The sequence below is a fragment of the Phallusia mammillata genome, chromosome 6, assembly GCF_965637545.1.
Source record: "Phallusia mammillata chromosome 6, kaPhaMamm4.hap1.1, whole genome shotgun sequence".
NCBI lineage: Eukaryota > Metazoa > Chordata > Ascidiacea > Phlebobranchia > Ascidiidae > Phallusia > Phallusia mammillata.
In genome coordinates, this window is record NC_137257.1 from 21,218,762 (window position 1) to 21,235,937 (window position 17,176).

The 17,176-nt window shown below is 32.2% G+C and overlaps 1 protein-coding gene across 4 annotated transcripts in view; it reads left to right on the forward strand.

Annotated features, from left to right (window-relative positions):
- LOC145232196 (uncharacterized) overlaps window positions 1-17,176 on the forward strand; it is a 30,460-nt gene that overhangs the window by 1,189 nt on the left and 12,095 nt on the right. For 3 of the 4 annotated variants that reach the window (XM_080096734.1, XM_080096735.1, XM_080096737.1), the window contains exons 3-31: window positions 78-218; window positions 404-460; window positions 529-636; window positions 725-811; window positions 920-988; window positions 1,368-1,430; window positions 1,636-1,692; window positions 2,615-2,674; window positions 2,908-2,994; window positions 3,520-3,585; window positions 3,835-3,891; window positions 5,258-5,335; window positions 5,536-5,622; window positions 6,498-6,560; window positions 6,768-6,824; window positions 7,626-7,679; window positions 8,133-8,219; window positions 8,906-8,971; window positions 9,369-9,425; window positions 10,260-10,370; window positions 11,133-11,219; window positions 11,591-11,653; window positions 12,005-12,061; window positions 12,702-12,755; window positions 14,751-14,837; window positions 15,336-15,401; window positions 15,673-15,729; window positions 16,626-16,748; window positions 16,816-16,896. In XM_080096734.1, the coding sequence (XP_079952860.1) occupies window positions 78-218; window positions 404-460; window positions 529-636; window positions 725-811; window positions 920-988; window positions 1,368-1,430; window positions 1,636-1,692; window positions 2,615-2,674; window positions 2,908-2,994; window positions 3,520-3,585; window positions 3,835-3,891; window positions 5,258-5,335; window positions 5,536-5,622; window positions 6,498-6,560; window positions 6,768-6,824; window positions 7,626-7,679; window positions 8,133-8,219; window positions 8,906-8,971; window positions 9,369-9,425; window positions 10,260-10,370; window positions 11,133-11,219; window positions 11,591-11,653; window positions 12,005-12,061; window positions 12,702-12,755; window positions 14,751-14,837; window positions 15,336-15,401; window positions 15,673-15,729; window positions 16,626-16,748; window positions 16,816-16,896 (2,187 nt within the window). The remainder of the gene's footprint in view (window positions 1-77; window positions 219-403; window positions 461-528; window positions 637-724; window positions 812-919; window positions 989-1,367; window positions 1,431-1,635; window positions 1,693-2,614; window positions 2,675-2,907; window positions 2,995-3,519; window positions 3,586-3,834; window positions 3,892-5,257; window positions 5,336-5,535; window positions 5,623-6,497; window positions 6,561-6,767; window positions 6,825-7,625; window positions 7,680-8,132; window positions 8,220-8,905; window positions 8,972-9,368; window positions 9,426-10,259; window positions 10,371-11,132; window positions 11,220-11,590; window positions 11,654-12,004; window positions 12,062-12,701; window positions 12,756-14,750; window positions 14,838-15,335; window positions 15,402-15,672; window positions 15,730-16,625; window positions 16,749-16,815; window positions 16,897-17,176) is intronic. The other variant, XM_080096736.1, reaches the window with a different exon arrangement.

A 17,176-nucleotide genomic window follows, 5' to 3' on the forward strand; every position in this document is an offset into this window, starting at 1 on the left:
AGTAAGTGTAGTTTAGTACTTCCATGTTTACTTTTTTCAAATTGTGTGTTAGATTCAACGTTTTTTGTGTGAAATAGGGTGATACACTTTGTACACTATGTGAAGATGGAATGAAGGCTGTTGATAACTATCTCATGCAAAATGGAACACAGCAGGAAATTGAACAAGGACTAATGGCAATTTGTGCTAAAGTGCCCATTGAGCAGCTCTCACAGGACGTATGATATGTTTGTTATCACAAAAACTGTTTTATAATTCTTTTCAAATTAAAAGTTGGGTTTGTGGTACATTTGCTGCATATTCTATTTTAAACAAATAAGGTTTCGATTGTGCATTGATTAATTAAAAAAACATGTTCCAGTGGTACAAATGTTAAAAGTGAAAAGCATTTTTTTACTTTCAGTGCAAAAAGGTGGTGTCTGAGAACTTTGTCATGATCTATGATGAACTTCTGGCAATAGTAAGTGTAGGATTTTATATGAATGCACTTTGCATTATTTTAAGCATATGTAAATAAATTATTTATAGATTGGAAATGCTGATGTTGTTTGTTCTGCCATCGGTCTTTGTTCTTCATCTTTAATGACTGATGACAATATCAATGATTTGGTGAAAAGGCTGCCAGACTTGGTTAAAGTAAGTTTTACCTAATTTTGCCTACACTTTAGTCCATGTTATCTAGTGTATGTGCTCTGTTTTAATAGTCTTGAAAACTTTTTGTTAGGAGGCATTAGAGAACAATGAATTGCCCAAAGCTGTCCCATTTTTGACGATTAAACACCCAAGTGACAAGGAGCCGTTAATGAACAAGGTGAAACCCTATAAAAATGATTTCTCTTGAACAACAATACTTGGCAGTACAAATGTATACATATATGCAAACTAGTACAGCATAAATTTAACACAAACATATCTATAGGACTGCTCAGACTGTCAGGCTTTTGTCAAGAAAGTCCAAACTGCAATTACGACTGATGGCACTATCAAGGTATGCAATACATTTTAACAAACAAAATTAGGCACTTTTTTTCTATCCTTGTCACACAACACCTGTTTTGCACCTTTTTATCGATCTCAAGTATGTATAAATGGGTGTAACTGATGTGGCCCTCATATCACTGATGATGGCATTAACACTTGCTGAAATGTTTGATTAATAAAGCATGTCGCTTTTTTAGGTATATTTTGGACCATTTTTTTGCTCATTAAAAACAAGAATTTTAAAATATTGCCCTGAATTATTTCATTGTGTGTCGTTTTCATGTTAATAAGTGATGCTGTTTTATTGGAAAATTATTATCGTAAAGATATCTTGATTGTATGAGTGTTTACAACAGAAAATATTAATTAAAACTTCTTTACTTTAGACAAAATGGACAAAACTTATTGAATCTGAATGCAAAATGCTGGGCCCTGGCATCGATGAGTTGGTAAGATCATGTTTTAAATCACTTTGCTTTTAATAAAAAGAGGTTTTGTAACTGCAAAAACGATGCTTATCAATTTCTGAGGTTAAGTTTTGTAAAAATGCTTAACCTATTTGGTAAATGTTTATAATATATCTGGCACGAATATTTTTTACTGTGGTTTGAAATTCATTTTCAATTAACAAATTATTTCTCTTCACAAACCAAGTGTTCGCAAACTGTTGCTGATGCCATGTCCATTCTAAGTGAACTTAATGGACCTGATGTAAGTCAAATTTAGGCTTAATAGTTCACATGACAGTTACACCTCACCCATTTCCTAAGCAGCGGTAGTTCATTAAATTTCTTGACATAGTTTTAACACAACCAACAGGTCATTAACCTGCAAAATAATGCATGTCAAACTTTGCATTATTTAAACACAAACAAATCCAAAGTACAAACTGCTGAAGGACGTTGGTGAGGTGTTGGCTGTCATTTTTTAACATGTGTTATTATGTTTAACATGTTAAGTGGTGTTTTAGTGCATGTCGGCTGTTGATACATACTTTCCCAAACTTTTGGACGTTCTGGTTTCAAACGTAAGGAGTGAAAAAAAAAATGCAATCAATAAATTTGAAACTAAGTGATCAGCAAATGGACACTAGCCAATTATACCATTAACATTTAAAAAAGTTTTTTGTCATAAACAAGAATATTTTGATAAAAGCATTAAAGTCATATTTATTGGAAACATTGTGTTCCAAAAAAACTTGCTATAATTAAAAAAATAAATAAATACTGATTACAAACTTAATTAGTTTACATTTATGGACCCCAAAATTAATTTATAATTTGTTAAGGTGTGTTTATTTGATAAAAGATTCAAACATTGAACAATTATTTTAATAGCTGCATATCTTTCCTGAATAAACTATTTCTTTAATTGATCCTTCAAATATATATTTATAATCACATGACTTTAGAACAAGGAAATTAAGCCGGCGTTGTAATTTTCTGGCACCAAGTTATGTTAGTGTAATATAACGAATTTTAAGATTATGTAATTTTCGACCAAATTTAATTTCCTCGTGTGAAAATGCCAGTTTCCTGCTTGGTTCTGTTGCACAACACAGAAATGCTTATAACGTCATAGCGCATGTTAATTGTTGTGTGTTGGCATTAATATGTTGTTTTTGTTCATTCAGGATGTCAATTCAATCTGTGATGCCATTATGATGTGCGGAATGGGTAACACACAAGCATTAGTAAGTTTCTTCCTTTAATTTTTGATTTTTTCACATTTTTATGTGCAAATATACTTACTTACTTAAACAAACACCAAACAACACCAAATTTGCCAAAAGACACACATCAACTTGACTTTTTTTTCATGAATAGGTCTTTACTTTTTTTTGGACAACTGAATGAATTTATTGTGCCAGATAAAATGTTGTTTTATTGATTCTTAGGAAAAATTGTGACTCTTATTTTAATGTAGGTCACCAGTGACAATGACATGTGCTCAGACTGCAAGAACTTTATGGACGACTGGAAAAACATTATCATGCACAACAAGACAATTATTGTGAGCAATTATGACCCTATTTCACCTAAAAAAGACATTTACACTTTACTTCTTGAACAGATTTTCTTAGATTTTTTTAACACAAACTGCAGTAAACCTCGGTTAATCAGGACCCTTTTGGCCCAAAAAATGTCCAGATTAGGCAAAGATCCACCATAACCGCTGACGATTAGTTCAGGTCACACCACTTTACAAATCAGTACCTCAAGTTTGTCCAAAATATGCGAAGATCTCGATTAACTAAATCCAGTTTAACAGAGGTTTACTGTAGTTAAATTAGCATCTTAGATTACTTTGTAGTGATTGTGTGCATTTTTAACAACTTTTACAATTCAAAACAATACAGGATCAGTTAAACAAGCTCGTTCTTGGAGAATGTCAAATGCTTGGTGGATTGGACAAGCTGGTATTCACAAATACCAAAATATTATAATTCAAGCTGTTTTAATGTACAAACAATATGATCATTGCTGCTGATTTTTAGTGATTTGTTTTGCATTGTTGCTGTAATTCTTGTCGTTGCAGAATAAGATTGTGACAAAATTGGCTGGTCTCTACTGTCTGCAAAAACCTAATTACATGCGAAAACAGGTGATCAATTATGCAATTCTATTTGAATAAGTAACCAGCAATAAATATGTTTTTGTTAAAAAAATCACATAGGGCTAAATTTAGTAAGTAAATGATTTTAATGTTTGTGATTAAAACTTGAAAAAAAATGTATCTTTGGAACACTATCTACGGATTTGTTCATAGGTTTAATGGTAAATATAATGGCCAAAATAAATGTACCTTTTGCTTGATTTTATTCTGATTTGTAACCTTATCATCTGGTTACAGTGTACGCGATATGTGGCAATGGTGTTTGAAACTGCATTGAATCAAGTTGCACATGAAGTGAGTGTAATTTCTATGTTGTAATTTTTCAATATACAGGCTATACTTTTAAGGTAAAGTTTGAATAAGAAAATCTCGCAAAAAAATGCCAGCTGTTTTTGCAATTCTAAAATCTCATGGTTTCATGTTTATGACTGCAATTGCTAAGTGACCACTACAAAAAAATATTTCAAAGATAATTTTGAAACTAAATATTAAGTTCATGCAAGCTTTTATTATTAGGTACTAGCCAGACAAAAGTGTGACATAATCAAAACATAACCAACCAATTGCTTGGTAAAATTGTGCCCGACCAATTTTCTACTGTTGTACTGATTCATCCTTAAAAATTTCAGATAAATCATACCATCTTAATTATTGTAATTGGCAAGTAAAGTGCAAACAGGTGATCATGCAATGCATACAAATCGGTTTGCACATTGCAACTAAATGTTGACCAACTTAGGTATGGCACACAATTTATAGCCAAACAATACTGTTTACCTAACGCTGCAATATGTCATATGATTCATTGCCCTTTGTACGCACAATTTTTTGCCACATGCAATCCTTGCATTGTTAAGCGACCATCCCATGACTCCACATTACTTGCACAGTGCGAGAGTTTAGCTAAAGATCATCTTCCTGCTTTGTGGGACCTTGTTTCGCAACATGTGAGTAAGATTTTGGCATTTCCTGGTGCCGGTCACTACTTTGTTGGTCATTTTTACAGTTTGACTGTACTGGTATCCATGTACTGATATGGCACATTTAACAAACATGGGTCCAGTGTTAAATGCTGTTTAAGGCCTCCTTAAAAGTATCCAATAAAACACATTGCTTTATAGATTCGTTTTAAATTTAACTTGTCTTTATTTACCACATAAAGTTGGTAATTTTTTTTTGCTGTACTGGTATATCCATGTACTGTTTAAGGCTGTCTATCAGGTTTCTAATAAAACATCTAACTTTCTAGATTTGTTTTGACGTAAACTTGTAGTTTGCCCAACACATTTAAACCCCAATTAAAACCTACTTAAAATTTCTAAAAAAGCTATTATTTTTGTGTTTCCTGTACAAAAATCAAAGCTGAATTCTTCACCAAAAGATAAACTTGCTTGTTATACAATCAACCTACATAAAATATACTGTTTAACACAGTTCAATCTTATTAACAGTGGTACTTACTAATACTTACAAACTATTAACTTGACAAAAAATTTGACATTTTCTGTAGCAAATTAAAAAACTCAAAAAACACTCCCCTGTTCTAACTCAAACCAGAACCAGAACTATAAAAATTTGTAGTATGATTTTATATATGTGATAAAATCAGATTAAATATTACATATTTACTCAAATATTAACTTTGTGTTACAAATTTTAGTCGTCAGAGGAGATTTGTGAGCAGATCTACTTTTGTGATGCTCAGACCGGAGTGAAAGAATTAACAACAAGTGATGAGGTACACATTTTTAATTGTACTGAAAAGTTTTGCAAGTTCATCTCTAAAGTTGGGCTTCTAAAGTCTGCATGTTAGTATTAAAGCAAAAAATGAAATATTGATTTAGTGTAAAAGAGAGGAGAAAAAGATTTTTTTTAAGAGATTTTTTTTTAATTTTCCTGATATGTTTTGATTATTTTCACACCCTAATGTTGTTTCAGGGTGTATCGAGTGACAAGTACTGCACTGACTGTACACAATTCATGACCGATCTACAATCTGTTGCAAAGAACAATGCAAGCATTATCGTAAGTTTCCAATGCTCTGTAGAAACAATCATGCACAAATCAGAGATTTTTATACCTATTTCATTGTATGGTGGTAGGGTCTACATATGCTTTAATCAGAAAAATACCTGCAGAACTGATTTAAAAATATGTGTTGAAAGTGTGTTATAGCAATCCCTATAAAACAAACCGGGGGTGCACAACCTGCAGCCACATGAACGAGTTTATGCGGCCGTGAACATGTTTGCTTCAACATATGTTACTGGCGGTCGTGAGTGACATAAGTAATACTTTACATATTATACATTTGGGTTTCGGTTGCTCTAAACAGATTTTATGGGACTAAAAATGATCAAATAAAAATAAAATTATCAGCCTAGCTTGCATATGTGTCCGACTTTTTGTATGCCTATTTTTTGCATCACATCATATGTCACAATATAGATGGTGACATCATAAACATTAAAGACTAATCGCTAGACTGTTCAGCTCAATGTGTGCATCATGTTAGAGATTGATCCTGGCCTTTTAGGCGCCATTAGATAGTATACATATGAGATAAACCTATTTTTCCTTCAGTATTTTATAAACAAAAACATTTGGCGGCTGTTGGCCCCTCAACTAAACCATAAGAAAAAGTACTCACTGCCTGGCATTGCACAATTTTTATGATTGGTACTCTTTCTATATATGGCACAAAAGCAGAGCAAACCATTCCATGATTGTTATGTCATTAGTTGAACTATGTTTATCACCATGCAATGTTTAAAAAAAATTTGTACCTTGATAAATATTTGGACGTAACAATTTTATTCCCCTTTTTTCATATTTATTTACTTGTCTTGCATACAGCAACTCACACAGCATTCAACAAGTTATTATGGGTTTCTTTTCAGAGTGATATCACTGATCTTGTGAAAGAACAATGTGATGCATTGGGACCTGACATTGCTGACCTTGTATGTGTTTACAATTTTGTTCTTTTATTTTATTTACATTTTTACAATCAAAAAATCAATTTTATATTTATTTACAATATTGTACAGTTTGAATAGTTGCCTGGTAAAACTTATTTTTTTTTAAATAACTGAAATAAGTATCTAGTTCTCTATGCATGATTTTTCCAACTAGATTTTAAAATGTAACCCCTCTTTGAAAATGTTTAGTGTAAACAACAAATTCCAAAGCTAGTCCAATCCTATCTCCCAATCTTCGGGTTCTTAGTAAGTCCTAATTAAAAAAAGCCACACAAACCAATCCAAATTATAACCTGATGCTATACCTGAGCTGTAAAAAATAGCTAAAATTGTGACAAAAACCCTCTAAATTGGGTGTGCTTAAATAACTATTGGATCATTCTTTGACAAGATTGTGGGCAGAGATTTAATGCAGTTTCTTGACAAGCATTAAACTCTGGGAAATTACATAAACAGGCATTGGGCCAAAAGGGGACATTGCTCCATATGGTAAAAGACATCAGGGCATTTGGTTTGGTTGTAAATCAAATTCACAATGGTTCCACTGTCCTAGCCATGTCAGTGAATGCAGTAAACCGTCACCTTCACATCTGCTTGTTGAACTATAAAACGTTCTAAAAATAGTTTGGCAAAATTGCTTGAGACTTAGGAACCATTGTGAAGTTGGAAAACTTTCATTTTCATTGTGTTTTATCTATTGTTGTTGTATTTAAGTGTAAAAAGGCAGTCGATCAGATTATTCCCGCGGCTGTAGATGCCATTGAAAGTAACGTAAGTCCCTGAGTGAAAGAGCAATCAAGGTCTTTTACCTTTGCCAATTTTATTCCTGCTGCCAAACTATTGTTAAATCGATTGCGTAAAAAAAATTACAATTTGATGTTGAAAACTTACAACTTCCAGTACATGTAAAAATGTGTTGAATAATTTTGACAAATGAAAATTAAAAAATTAAAATGGTTGAAAATGTACAAGATTTTATTTTGTGTGTGTGTTATTTTGCTGCATCAAATATAACTAAACATGTTCAATATTCTTAATTCATAACAGGACGTGAACCTTATTTGTTCCACTATTCTTATGTGTCCTGCTGGAGGCAGCAATGTAAGTAGAAAGCATTTTACATGATGTTATCTGCTGTGTGATTAATTCCATGGGAAAAGTGTTTTTTCTTGGTAATCTGCGGATATAATTATACCATTTTGTTTTGTTTCCTTAACGTGTTTTAACCTAATCCAACCTTTTGACTTCATCATTTTTTCACAACAAAACATTACTGATAAATTAGACCAGTGTAACTTATCCTAAAAACTGAAAACATAGGTATGTAGATTTTACACCAAATGACATCACAAGATAGGTACTGTCATTATATTTTACTGCTAGGGCATAAACCATAGTTTTAACTCAGCTCAACTATAACATATAGTAGCTGCAATCAAATTAAAATTAAACTTTTAATATACCCTAAAAAGTCTGGTATATTGCCCTTAAGAATGTTCACATTTTTTACACATGATAGTAGTTTGTGCAACGATTTTTGGTTTATTTTTTTAGATGCCTAAGCCTGGTGACTTGTGCAATGATTGCATTGCATTTACTCAAGACTGGCAAGCCATTGCAGCCAACAACAAGTCCATCATTGTAAGAATAAAAAAACAATAAGAATACTAACTTCAATCCTAACTCAATACAACTTAACTATGCTAAAGCTCGTAAGGCTTGATAGTAAATAAGCTGGTTTTTTAATTAAACCAGTATATTAAATTGATGATTTTTTTCAGAAAAAGGCGTACATATTAGTTTCTATAAAAAGCAGAATTTATATCAGAAGCCCTGTTTTACTGTTTTTTTGTTTTGTGTAAAACTTACAACAAATTTCTCTTTAAGGATTAGTATAAAAAGTTTCAATCATTTAAGTATCATGTTACATACAGGATGAATTGAATTCCCTGATTGCACAACAATGTAGTGCGTTGGGTCCGGATTTTGAAAAACTGGTAGCGAAAATGTGACCATAACTTTCCCTATGCCAATGTCCTTTACATTTGTTCCAGCCATTAAACTGCAACAGACAAATAATAACATTTTGTTACAATACTCAACATTTATTTTGTTTTTGTTGTAAGTAAAAAAGGGCAAAACGTCAGCAAATTACAAGTTCTTGAAAAACCAACTAGTATTTTGTTTAGCATTACACCAGTTAAACGACAAATTTGTTACATTAAATCTCTTTGTTGGACAATTCAGGCTAAGGACTTATGTAAATGATATTGGCATTGGTGTTGTGATGTTAAAGTTTAAAGTTGATTTATGATTTTCTTATGCAGAGCAATTTATTGAACTTTGTCAAATCTCTTTACTGCGATCAAATGCCACCATCTCTGCAGGCACAGGTGCAGTTTAATTACTGACTTCAACTTTAATTTGTTGTGTGTTTATATTTAAGGCAACAAGACAAAAATAAAATAAATGCCGTGTATGAAACCAAAACTAAAATCCTTTTCTTTAAATAAAATTTAAGAAGATTCGACTAATTTCAATCTTATTAACTGTTTAAAATGTTACATTTATTGTCTAATATTTATTGTTTGTGTATTTAAAAAGTTCTTGTGTATGTTATATTAAAGCTAAACAATTCGGACAAAAAGAGTTTTTTTGCAATCAAAGTCAATTTTTAATATTTTACTTTCTGAAAGTTCCCTAATTTCTACCTCAATGACTGATTTAAATGTTATATTACGATTGTCCAATGTGAATTTAATTTTTGTACAAATGCAATTTTCTGTGCAGTGTTACCAATATGCAGGAAAGCTGAAAAATCAAGGCATTGCAGATCTTTCAAAATTTGTAAGTCAAATATAATTATTATTTATTTCTTGTTTAAAACAATTTGTTTGTTATATTGTAGTTATGGTTGTTTTAAAATCATGGTAAGAAAAATGTTTTTGACAAATCAAGTCAAATATTTTTGTTGGATTTTAATTATCTTTGAGTGCCCATCAAAAGTTTGAAACCCAATCACTGACATTTGATTTATAATAATTTTTAAAAAGATTCAAAAATTTATACTAACATACTGCCAAATTGAAAACTGTGCAAAGGCAACATTTAAAAATTGCTGTTTGATAATAAAATGATTCGCTGCAATCATAAGATAAAAAATGAAATAAAAGTTAAGTCACATTTTCGTTACAAACTTCTTCCTTCCATCAGTGTTCAACATTTGTCAAACAATATCTTCCATCTTTATGGGACCTTATTACGGATAATGTAAGTCAGAATACTTGAATGTACATTGTGTTTAGGGATGTTACAATGCCCACCAGAATGTATAACAATCTTTGTAGAACAGCAGTTCTTAACCCTTTTTGTCCAAGTCCCCCTGAGATGTTTGTCTGGCACTTCATGTCCCCTCTGAAACAAGCAAAAAAACGACTGTTAAGAGTTGCTTGCCCCCCTGGTTAAGAAACTCGGTTGGAGAATATAATCTTGTCTTAAATCAATTACTGGATTTTTAACTAATTTAACAAAATAGTGTGCTATCTAGTTCAAACCTCTGTACAATGCCACCAGTGTTTTTTGAGTTTTTAACAACTGTTTACCATAGTGAAAAATGTATATATTTGCTTGCAAAAAATAAATGTTAGTCTACAAAGTAAAATCTTGGCACTATATTATTAGGATGCTGAAACAATTTGCTCCACGGTCTACCTTTGTTTGGACAAAGATGAAACTAAGAACGTTGAAAATACAGTGGATGTCATTGAAATGGAGAAACTTCCAGAAGCAGAGGTATTTGCAAAACCCTATCACAACCAAACACCCAATTTTAGTACAAAAAAAGTTTCTTCATATTAAATGGGTTTTAGTTGTTAATTTTCAGTTCCAAAATAGTTTGTTAAGCGACTTTCTTTCTTATAGTTTTACAGGTTCAGTATGGCACCAATCAATTTTGTAGCTCAGTTTTATTACAAATAAAATTTTGCAGTAAATTTGAGACCCATATGTTAACATAAACAATGTCAATTTTTTTATTTGTGCATCATGAGTTTATGGCAATTTACATGTTTCTTATTAACAGAATTTTTAGCTCTTCCGGCAGTTTTTTATTGTAATATGCCAACGTTTCGATGTCCCATACGAAACACCTTCATCAGGGTAATGACATACAATGCAAACACAAGTTATTATAAAGCGAAAAGGGCGGCGAAACACACACAAAAAAGGCGATAGAAATAACGCAGTGCGCACCAATGGTTATCACACGACCATTGGTGCGCACTGCGTTATTTCTATCGCCTTTTTTGTGTGTGTTTCGCCGCCCTTTTCGCTTTATAATAACTTGTGTTTGCATTGTATGTCATTACCCTGATGAAGGTGTTTCGTATGGGACATCGAAACGTTGGCATATTACAATAAAAAACTGCCGGAAGAGCTAAAAATTCTGTTAATACGTTATGCCTGGCAGCAACAGTGTATTTACATGTTTCTTGTTCTTCATAACTTCCAACTCTATTGTACAATGTACAAACTAGCACATTTCTTTTGTTGCAGGGAGTCAGTGATACTGGTTACTGTAAAGACTGTACAACTTTCATGAAGGATTTGCAAGGAGTTGCCAAAAACAACCAAACAATCATTGTAAGTTTATGTGTAATGCTGTAAGTCTGTCTGTAGGGCAGCAGCTGCTTTGAACTATAAACCTAGGCATTGATTGTAGACCAGCATGAATTACAATACACAATATTAAGTGCATGATGTATAACAACAATAGCCTCTGTACAGACAGCCATGTAATACAAAAGGCGACCATGTCTGTCAAACGGCAATCGGATTCAAATTTTTTGTCAGTTGGTTCTGTTACAAAAAGTCCATTGACAGTAATCAGTAATGCTAACCGGTTTGTTGATCTCATAAAATTTCGTGAGACGGTTCTGTAGAACCTTTGCGAACCGGCTGAATCCCACCACTGCTGGCAAACTTATTAATCACTAAAATGTTTTTTTTTTCAGGATGACCTCACCAACCTAATTAAGGAACAATGTGACAGTTTGGGCATTGGAATTAGCGAAGTGGTATGCTTTGTTGCTATGCTAACAGTACAAACTTTAAATATTTAACTTTGTTCTTGCTGCTTTAAGGATTTTGTACATAAGGTATTACAGACATTCCAGTTAAATATCAATTATTGCATACTGAATCCTAAACTGTAGTGTATTCTTAGTAAAATAAATACTTCAGTCATTACATTTTTCAGTTAATTTCAGGAAAATCTTGGTAAATTTGAGTTAATTTTCATGAAAACTTTTTTTCAACAACTTATATTAGTAGTTAAGACTATTTACAATATCATTTATATGGTTTGTATCTAGTTGCTTCATGGCCTGTTGTTTTCACAAAAATAAACATTGATCTGATTAATTTAGTGCAAAGCTGAGGTTCCAAACCTAATCACCAATTACCTTCCCCAATTTGAAGTGATAGTAAGTTTACAGTAACTATTAGCTTACACATATGGGTACTGGGCTTTCAAAAGGTTCAAAATTATCTGCTGGCAAAACAAATACCCAAAATTTATTTTTGTGAAAATAAAAGACTCTTTTCAATTGTTTTACCAAACCCATTACCCATATGTATTTTTTGCTTTGTATTGTACCTTATTCTTATGGTAAATGTGGTAACTTAGTGTAAGAAAGCAGTGGACCAAGTTATCCCTACTATTGTTGATGCTATCGAGAGTAATGTAAGTGGTTAAAAACGCAATCATGCCAATAAGTGGCAGTGCTAATTTTTGTTGCCCTCCAAATTTAAAGCTACATTTTAATATTATTGTTGTAATATAATATTCAGATTCAACTCTACCAAAATTATCTTAGTGTGCTAATGTTTTTGAAGTCAATTTTTGTGTGGTACAAAAATGTTTATTTAAATAGATATTAAAAAACTGCAATACGAATAATAAATTTGATTGAACAAAAAAGTTGTAATTGTAAAAAAAATTTTGTAACATGTGTGTTGTGTTGTTTGCAAATTAGTGTTTATTGTAATTATTTGTGTTGTTTGGGTGTTTTTGATTTTACATTTGAGTTTTGAATACAAAGTGTAACATTTTTCTGTATACAGGATGTCAACCTTATCTGTTCCACCATACTCATGTGCCCATCTGGTTCTTCTATGGTAAGTCCGCCACCAGATTATTCAACAAATTACAAAAAAGTGTCCTTAGAATATTTAATTTTTAATCTGCATTAAATTTTTCTACACCATGGCTCCACACTCTTTTCTATGTAAATCACTTTTTCTGCTGTGAAATTATTATGTAGCTTTTTATTTTACAATCATTATGGGTCCCCTTCCCTGAAGGGGACACATATTGTTTTTGTCCGTATTCTTTTTTTCTTTTTTCTGTCTAACGCTGGTTTGTGAGACGCGTTTGGTCAAGAAGGAGTGCTTCAAATTTATTCAAATTTACAGAGGTGTTAGTTAATAATCCAAATTTGATCCTCCTGAAGTTTGACCCCGTTTGACTCAGCGGTTCACCCCCAGGCCCCCGAAACGTAAAATTTTTAACGCTGGTTTGTAACGCTCGTTTGGTAAGGAAAAAGTGCTTCAAATTTATTCAAATTTGGACATATGTTAGTTATCAATCTGAACTTGATCCTTTAGAAGTTTGACCCCGAATGACCCAGAGATTCACCCACAGGCCCCCGAAACGTAAATGTGTCTAACGCTCATTTGGTCAAGAAAAAAACTGAAGTACCAAGAGAGTTACTCACTGGTTTACGATAGCGGGAGGGCTCAGCTTGACGTCGGACAGACGTTTTACAAGACGTCGTTTCTGTGATTAGAAATCAGCTGTTTTGCACAGCAATGCTATGTCGTTTTATTAAGTTATCACTCACATTTATAGTTTTGGCGAAGGTTTTACACCTATGACGTGATTTAAACCTAATACAGTGCTTCGGTTTTGTATATGTCAAGCAAAACTTTGGACAGGCGTTTTCGTCCACCAGGTTGCATATTTAACAAAAATGTCGTTCAACTGGTGTTAATGTTAAACAAACATACTTTTGTTAAATAAGCAAAACTTTGGTAATCAAAGTAAAGATGAAAAAATTCGACTTTTTTGCCAAATAAATGTTTTTTTTAAATGCTCGTTGTCAGGTTGGCCGCCACATGATCACGGGTTACTTGAGGTCAACTAGTCGGTATTACAAACACAGTTCAGAACTTTCTTCATAATGTAGCGTTTTTTTTTGACAATCAATTTAGGAGTCAATACTCAAGGCATGTATAAATTAGGCTTAACAGTATTGTTGAACACTAAGGACGGCGTGCTATTGAAAACGGTGTCAAAAGGTCAAACAGTCGTTTGGCTTGTCACCCTGAGAGGTTACTACAGGTCAATGGTACTCGTTTTACGAAACAAAGTTAAATGAAAAACAATTTGCTATGTATACACTTGTAGCAAATTGCTTTTTAATATAAAGTGTCTGTAACACAACTGTTACAGCTTTCTAAAAAAAATTGTGTTCAAAACCCGACCTTGGACGACAATATCTGGGTCAAAGCAAAAGATTAGATTAAAGTATTTGTTACGTTTTTTTAATGTTTTTGTAATTATATGACAATAACAGTGCAAAAAGAATACAGACAATTTTTTTTTATTGTTGGGTTAATGCTTTCTAAAAATTTGTCCTTAAGAATCTAAAAATCACCGCAATATTTGTTTACTGTAAATCCGCACAAACATGCGTGTGGAGACCCATTTGTTTTTGTTTACAAAAACAATCATATGTGTAGATCAAATGATGTGTATAGTAAATTGGTAAATATCGTATAGAACATATAAAATGGAAGTATATCAGAAAGCCACTCTTCTAGTTATGTTTTGGAAATGATAATGTAGCTAATGTATGCGCTGTGGTGTAAACAAATAGGATGAAGCTTTAAATAGCAGTTAGTGCTGCTAAGTCTTGCATAACTGATGTGATTTAATAAATAGACCACTACATTTTGTTGTTGTAAAGCATGTTTAAAGAATCTAACAAACATACCAAACATGTTACAAATAAAAAGGGCCTATATTAGCCATTACCAATGAAAACTGTGTGTTCCTATTGTGCTTAAAATGCAGTACATATGTACATAACAAGTATTTTGTATTTTCAGACACCAACTGCAGGAGATCTATGCAACGATTGTGTCGCGTTTACTAAAGATTGGCAAATGATTATTCAAAACAACAAATCAATCATCGTAAGATTTTTATATCCTCAAAAATCCAGTTTAAAGTAATATATAATGTTTTTATTACCATTACTTTGTTACTGGTTCTTGAATTCAACTATAAGCATGTTAAAATTCATTATGTTACTTTCTATGTATTCGTTTCTATTTAGGATGAGTTGAACTCCATGATCGCACAACAATGCGATATGTTGGGTCCAGATTTTGAAAAACTGGTAGTGCAACTTTTCCAAAGTCTTTTGTAACCATTTTCCAGCCGACCAAAGATAAAAACAACTGCAAATTGCAATAAACAAAAGCGTTTTTTAAGGAAATAATTTCATAATTTGGAAAAATAATATAATTATTTTTTGGTAAATAAATACCCAAAATCATCAGGCTTAACTAAAACTGTTTGATGCTGATTGATTTTGGTCCATTTCATTTGTTGGTCTGGTGGAAAATGGTTACTAAACCTTAAAGTTTAAATGTGCTGAAATAATTATGGCCACTATAATTGCTTTACAGACTGAATTGGTGCAGAAAATTGACACAATTGTTTGTGCGCAAATACCAGAATTTCTGCAAGGAGAGGTGCATAATTACTGTTGTAATTTTTATTGCAGTTTTTGCCAAAAATGTTTATGTGGTTCAGTAAAGTTTGTTATGATGGAGAGTTTTTTTTCTGCTATTTATAAAGACTTTTGTTTAATTTTTTATAAGTGGCTTTTTTCAAGGTAAACATTTGTAAACTTGGATGTGTGTTTTAATTTAAACTAAAAAAATACGTTTATTTTGCAAATAAACTTGTGTTCAATTTTTTTTTAAATCTAAGTTTTGCAATTTTCTTTCCTTCAATTTTTAGTGCCATAATGCAATTCAAACTGCGGAAACAAATGTTATCAACACCCTAAATACTAAAGTAAGTTATTTAATTTCTCTATTGGCACATGAAAGACATTCATCTGTTACCTGTCCTAACAAAGTAATATATTTGTGTGTGTTTTTGCAATCAAACCAATATGAAAGTCTAGTCATAAAAGGTAGATTGGTAATTGCAAGACAGAAACCTGATTTGTCTAATAAGAGTGAATTGCAGTTTGAAAAGAATTATGGAAAGCAATCCGTGCTGCGTCTGTGGCCTAATTGCCAAAATATTAGCAGCAATTTGTTTACAATTGTGTGGTTGTAATTAGACAGCAATATACAGAAATAAATACAGTAGAGTTTAGCTACATTAGTTCACTACCAGTTTGTTCATTCTGCCAGTGTTCAAGTTTTGTGAAAGAATATCTACCACAATTATGGGACATGATCCAATACAATGTGAGTATATTTGAGAAGTTCAAAGTAGGTCAGCTTAATGGAATCTTGTTAACAATCAGACCAGTGTAGATTAAGATATTAAACCATATTCTCTGCTTTAAGTAGAGATGCAGAGCAGACAAAAATACTGTGGTCTGTTTTTTGTATATGTCACTAAACACATGGAAATTGTGTCAGTCTGAATAATCACCAACAGTTATGGGTTAAGCCTCATTGTAGGCTACGATGCTTTATTGGTGTAATGTTCTTTTAACATGCCAAACCAGGTGTATATGTTGTGGAAAATGAACATGAATAGTGCTGTAGGAATTCTTGTAATATTAACTGCTGCTGTAAGTCAAAAAAATGTTCCAAACTGATCGATGTACTGCAAAATTATTTTCTGACAAACTAAAAGTGCAAAATATTTGTTGCAAAAATTACCTCATCAACAAAGTATCGTATTTGTTGGAAAAATTGCAAATTGTGCTCTAAATGTGTTGCTCCAATTAGGATGCCATGACCATTTGTGGAACAATGTACATGTGCATGTCTACGGAGAAACCACAAGATACTGCAGTGATAAATGTTCAACAATCAATCAGGTCATCAATGGAAGTTGTAGAAGATCAAAAGGTATAAATTAACCTTTAACAGTTAAAATGTCTGGCAATACTGTGCTGACTTTTTTGTACCTTTACAGTCCACAGATATTGTGACATGCGCTTTGTGCAAGATTGTTATCCATGAACTTGACAAAATGCTACAAGGAAACACAACTGAGGTAAATTTATCTAATTTTATTGCTGGCATATGGACTTCAAATGGGCTGCCATAAGTCGAAACCATTGAACTTCTTATAAGAAGCAAACTTACAATAATCTTGCTCCAAACAACTAGCATGTTTTTTTTTATGTAAAGAAAAGAATGTGGCGTTACATCATACAAATATGGTATCATAATAAGTGATAAAACAAAGAAGTGTACCATAAAATGTTTAATATTAACAGAACATGACGCATGTAGTTTCCTTACCAAACTCATTAAAACATGAACACAATTAC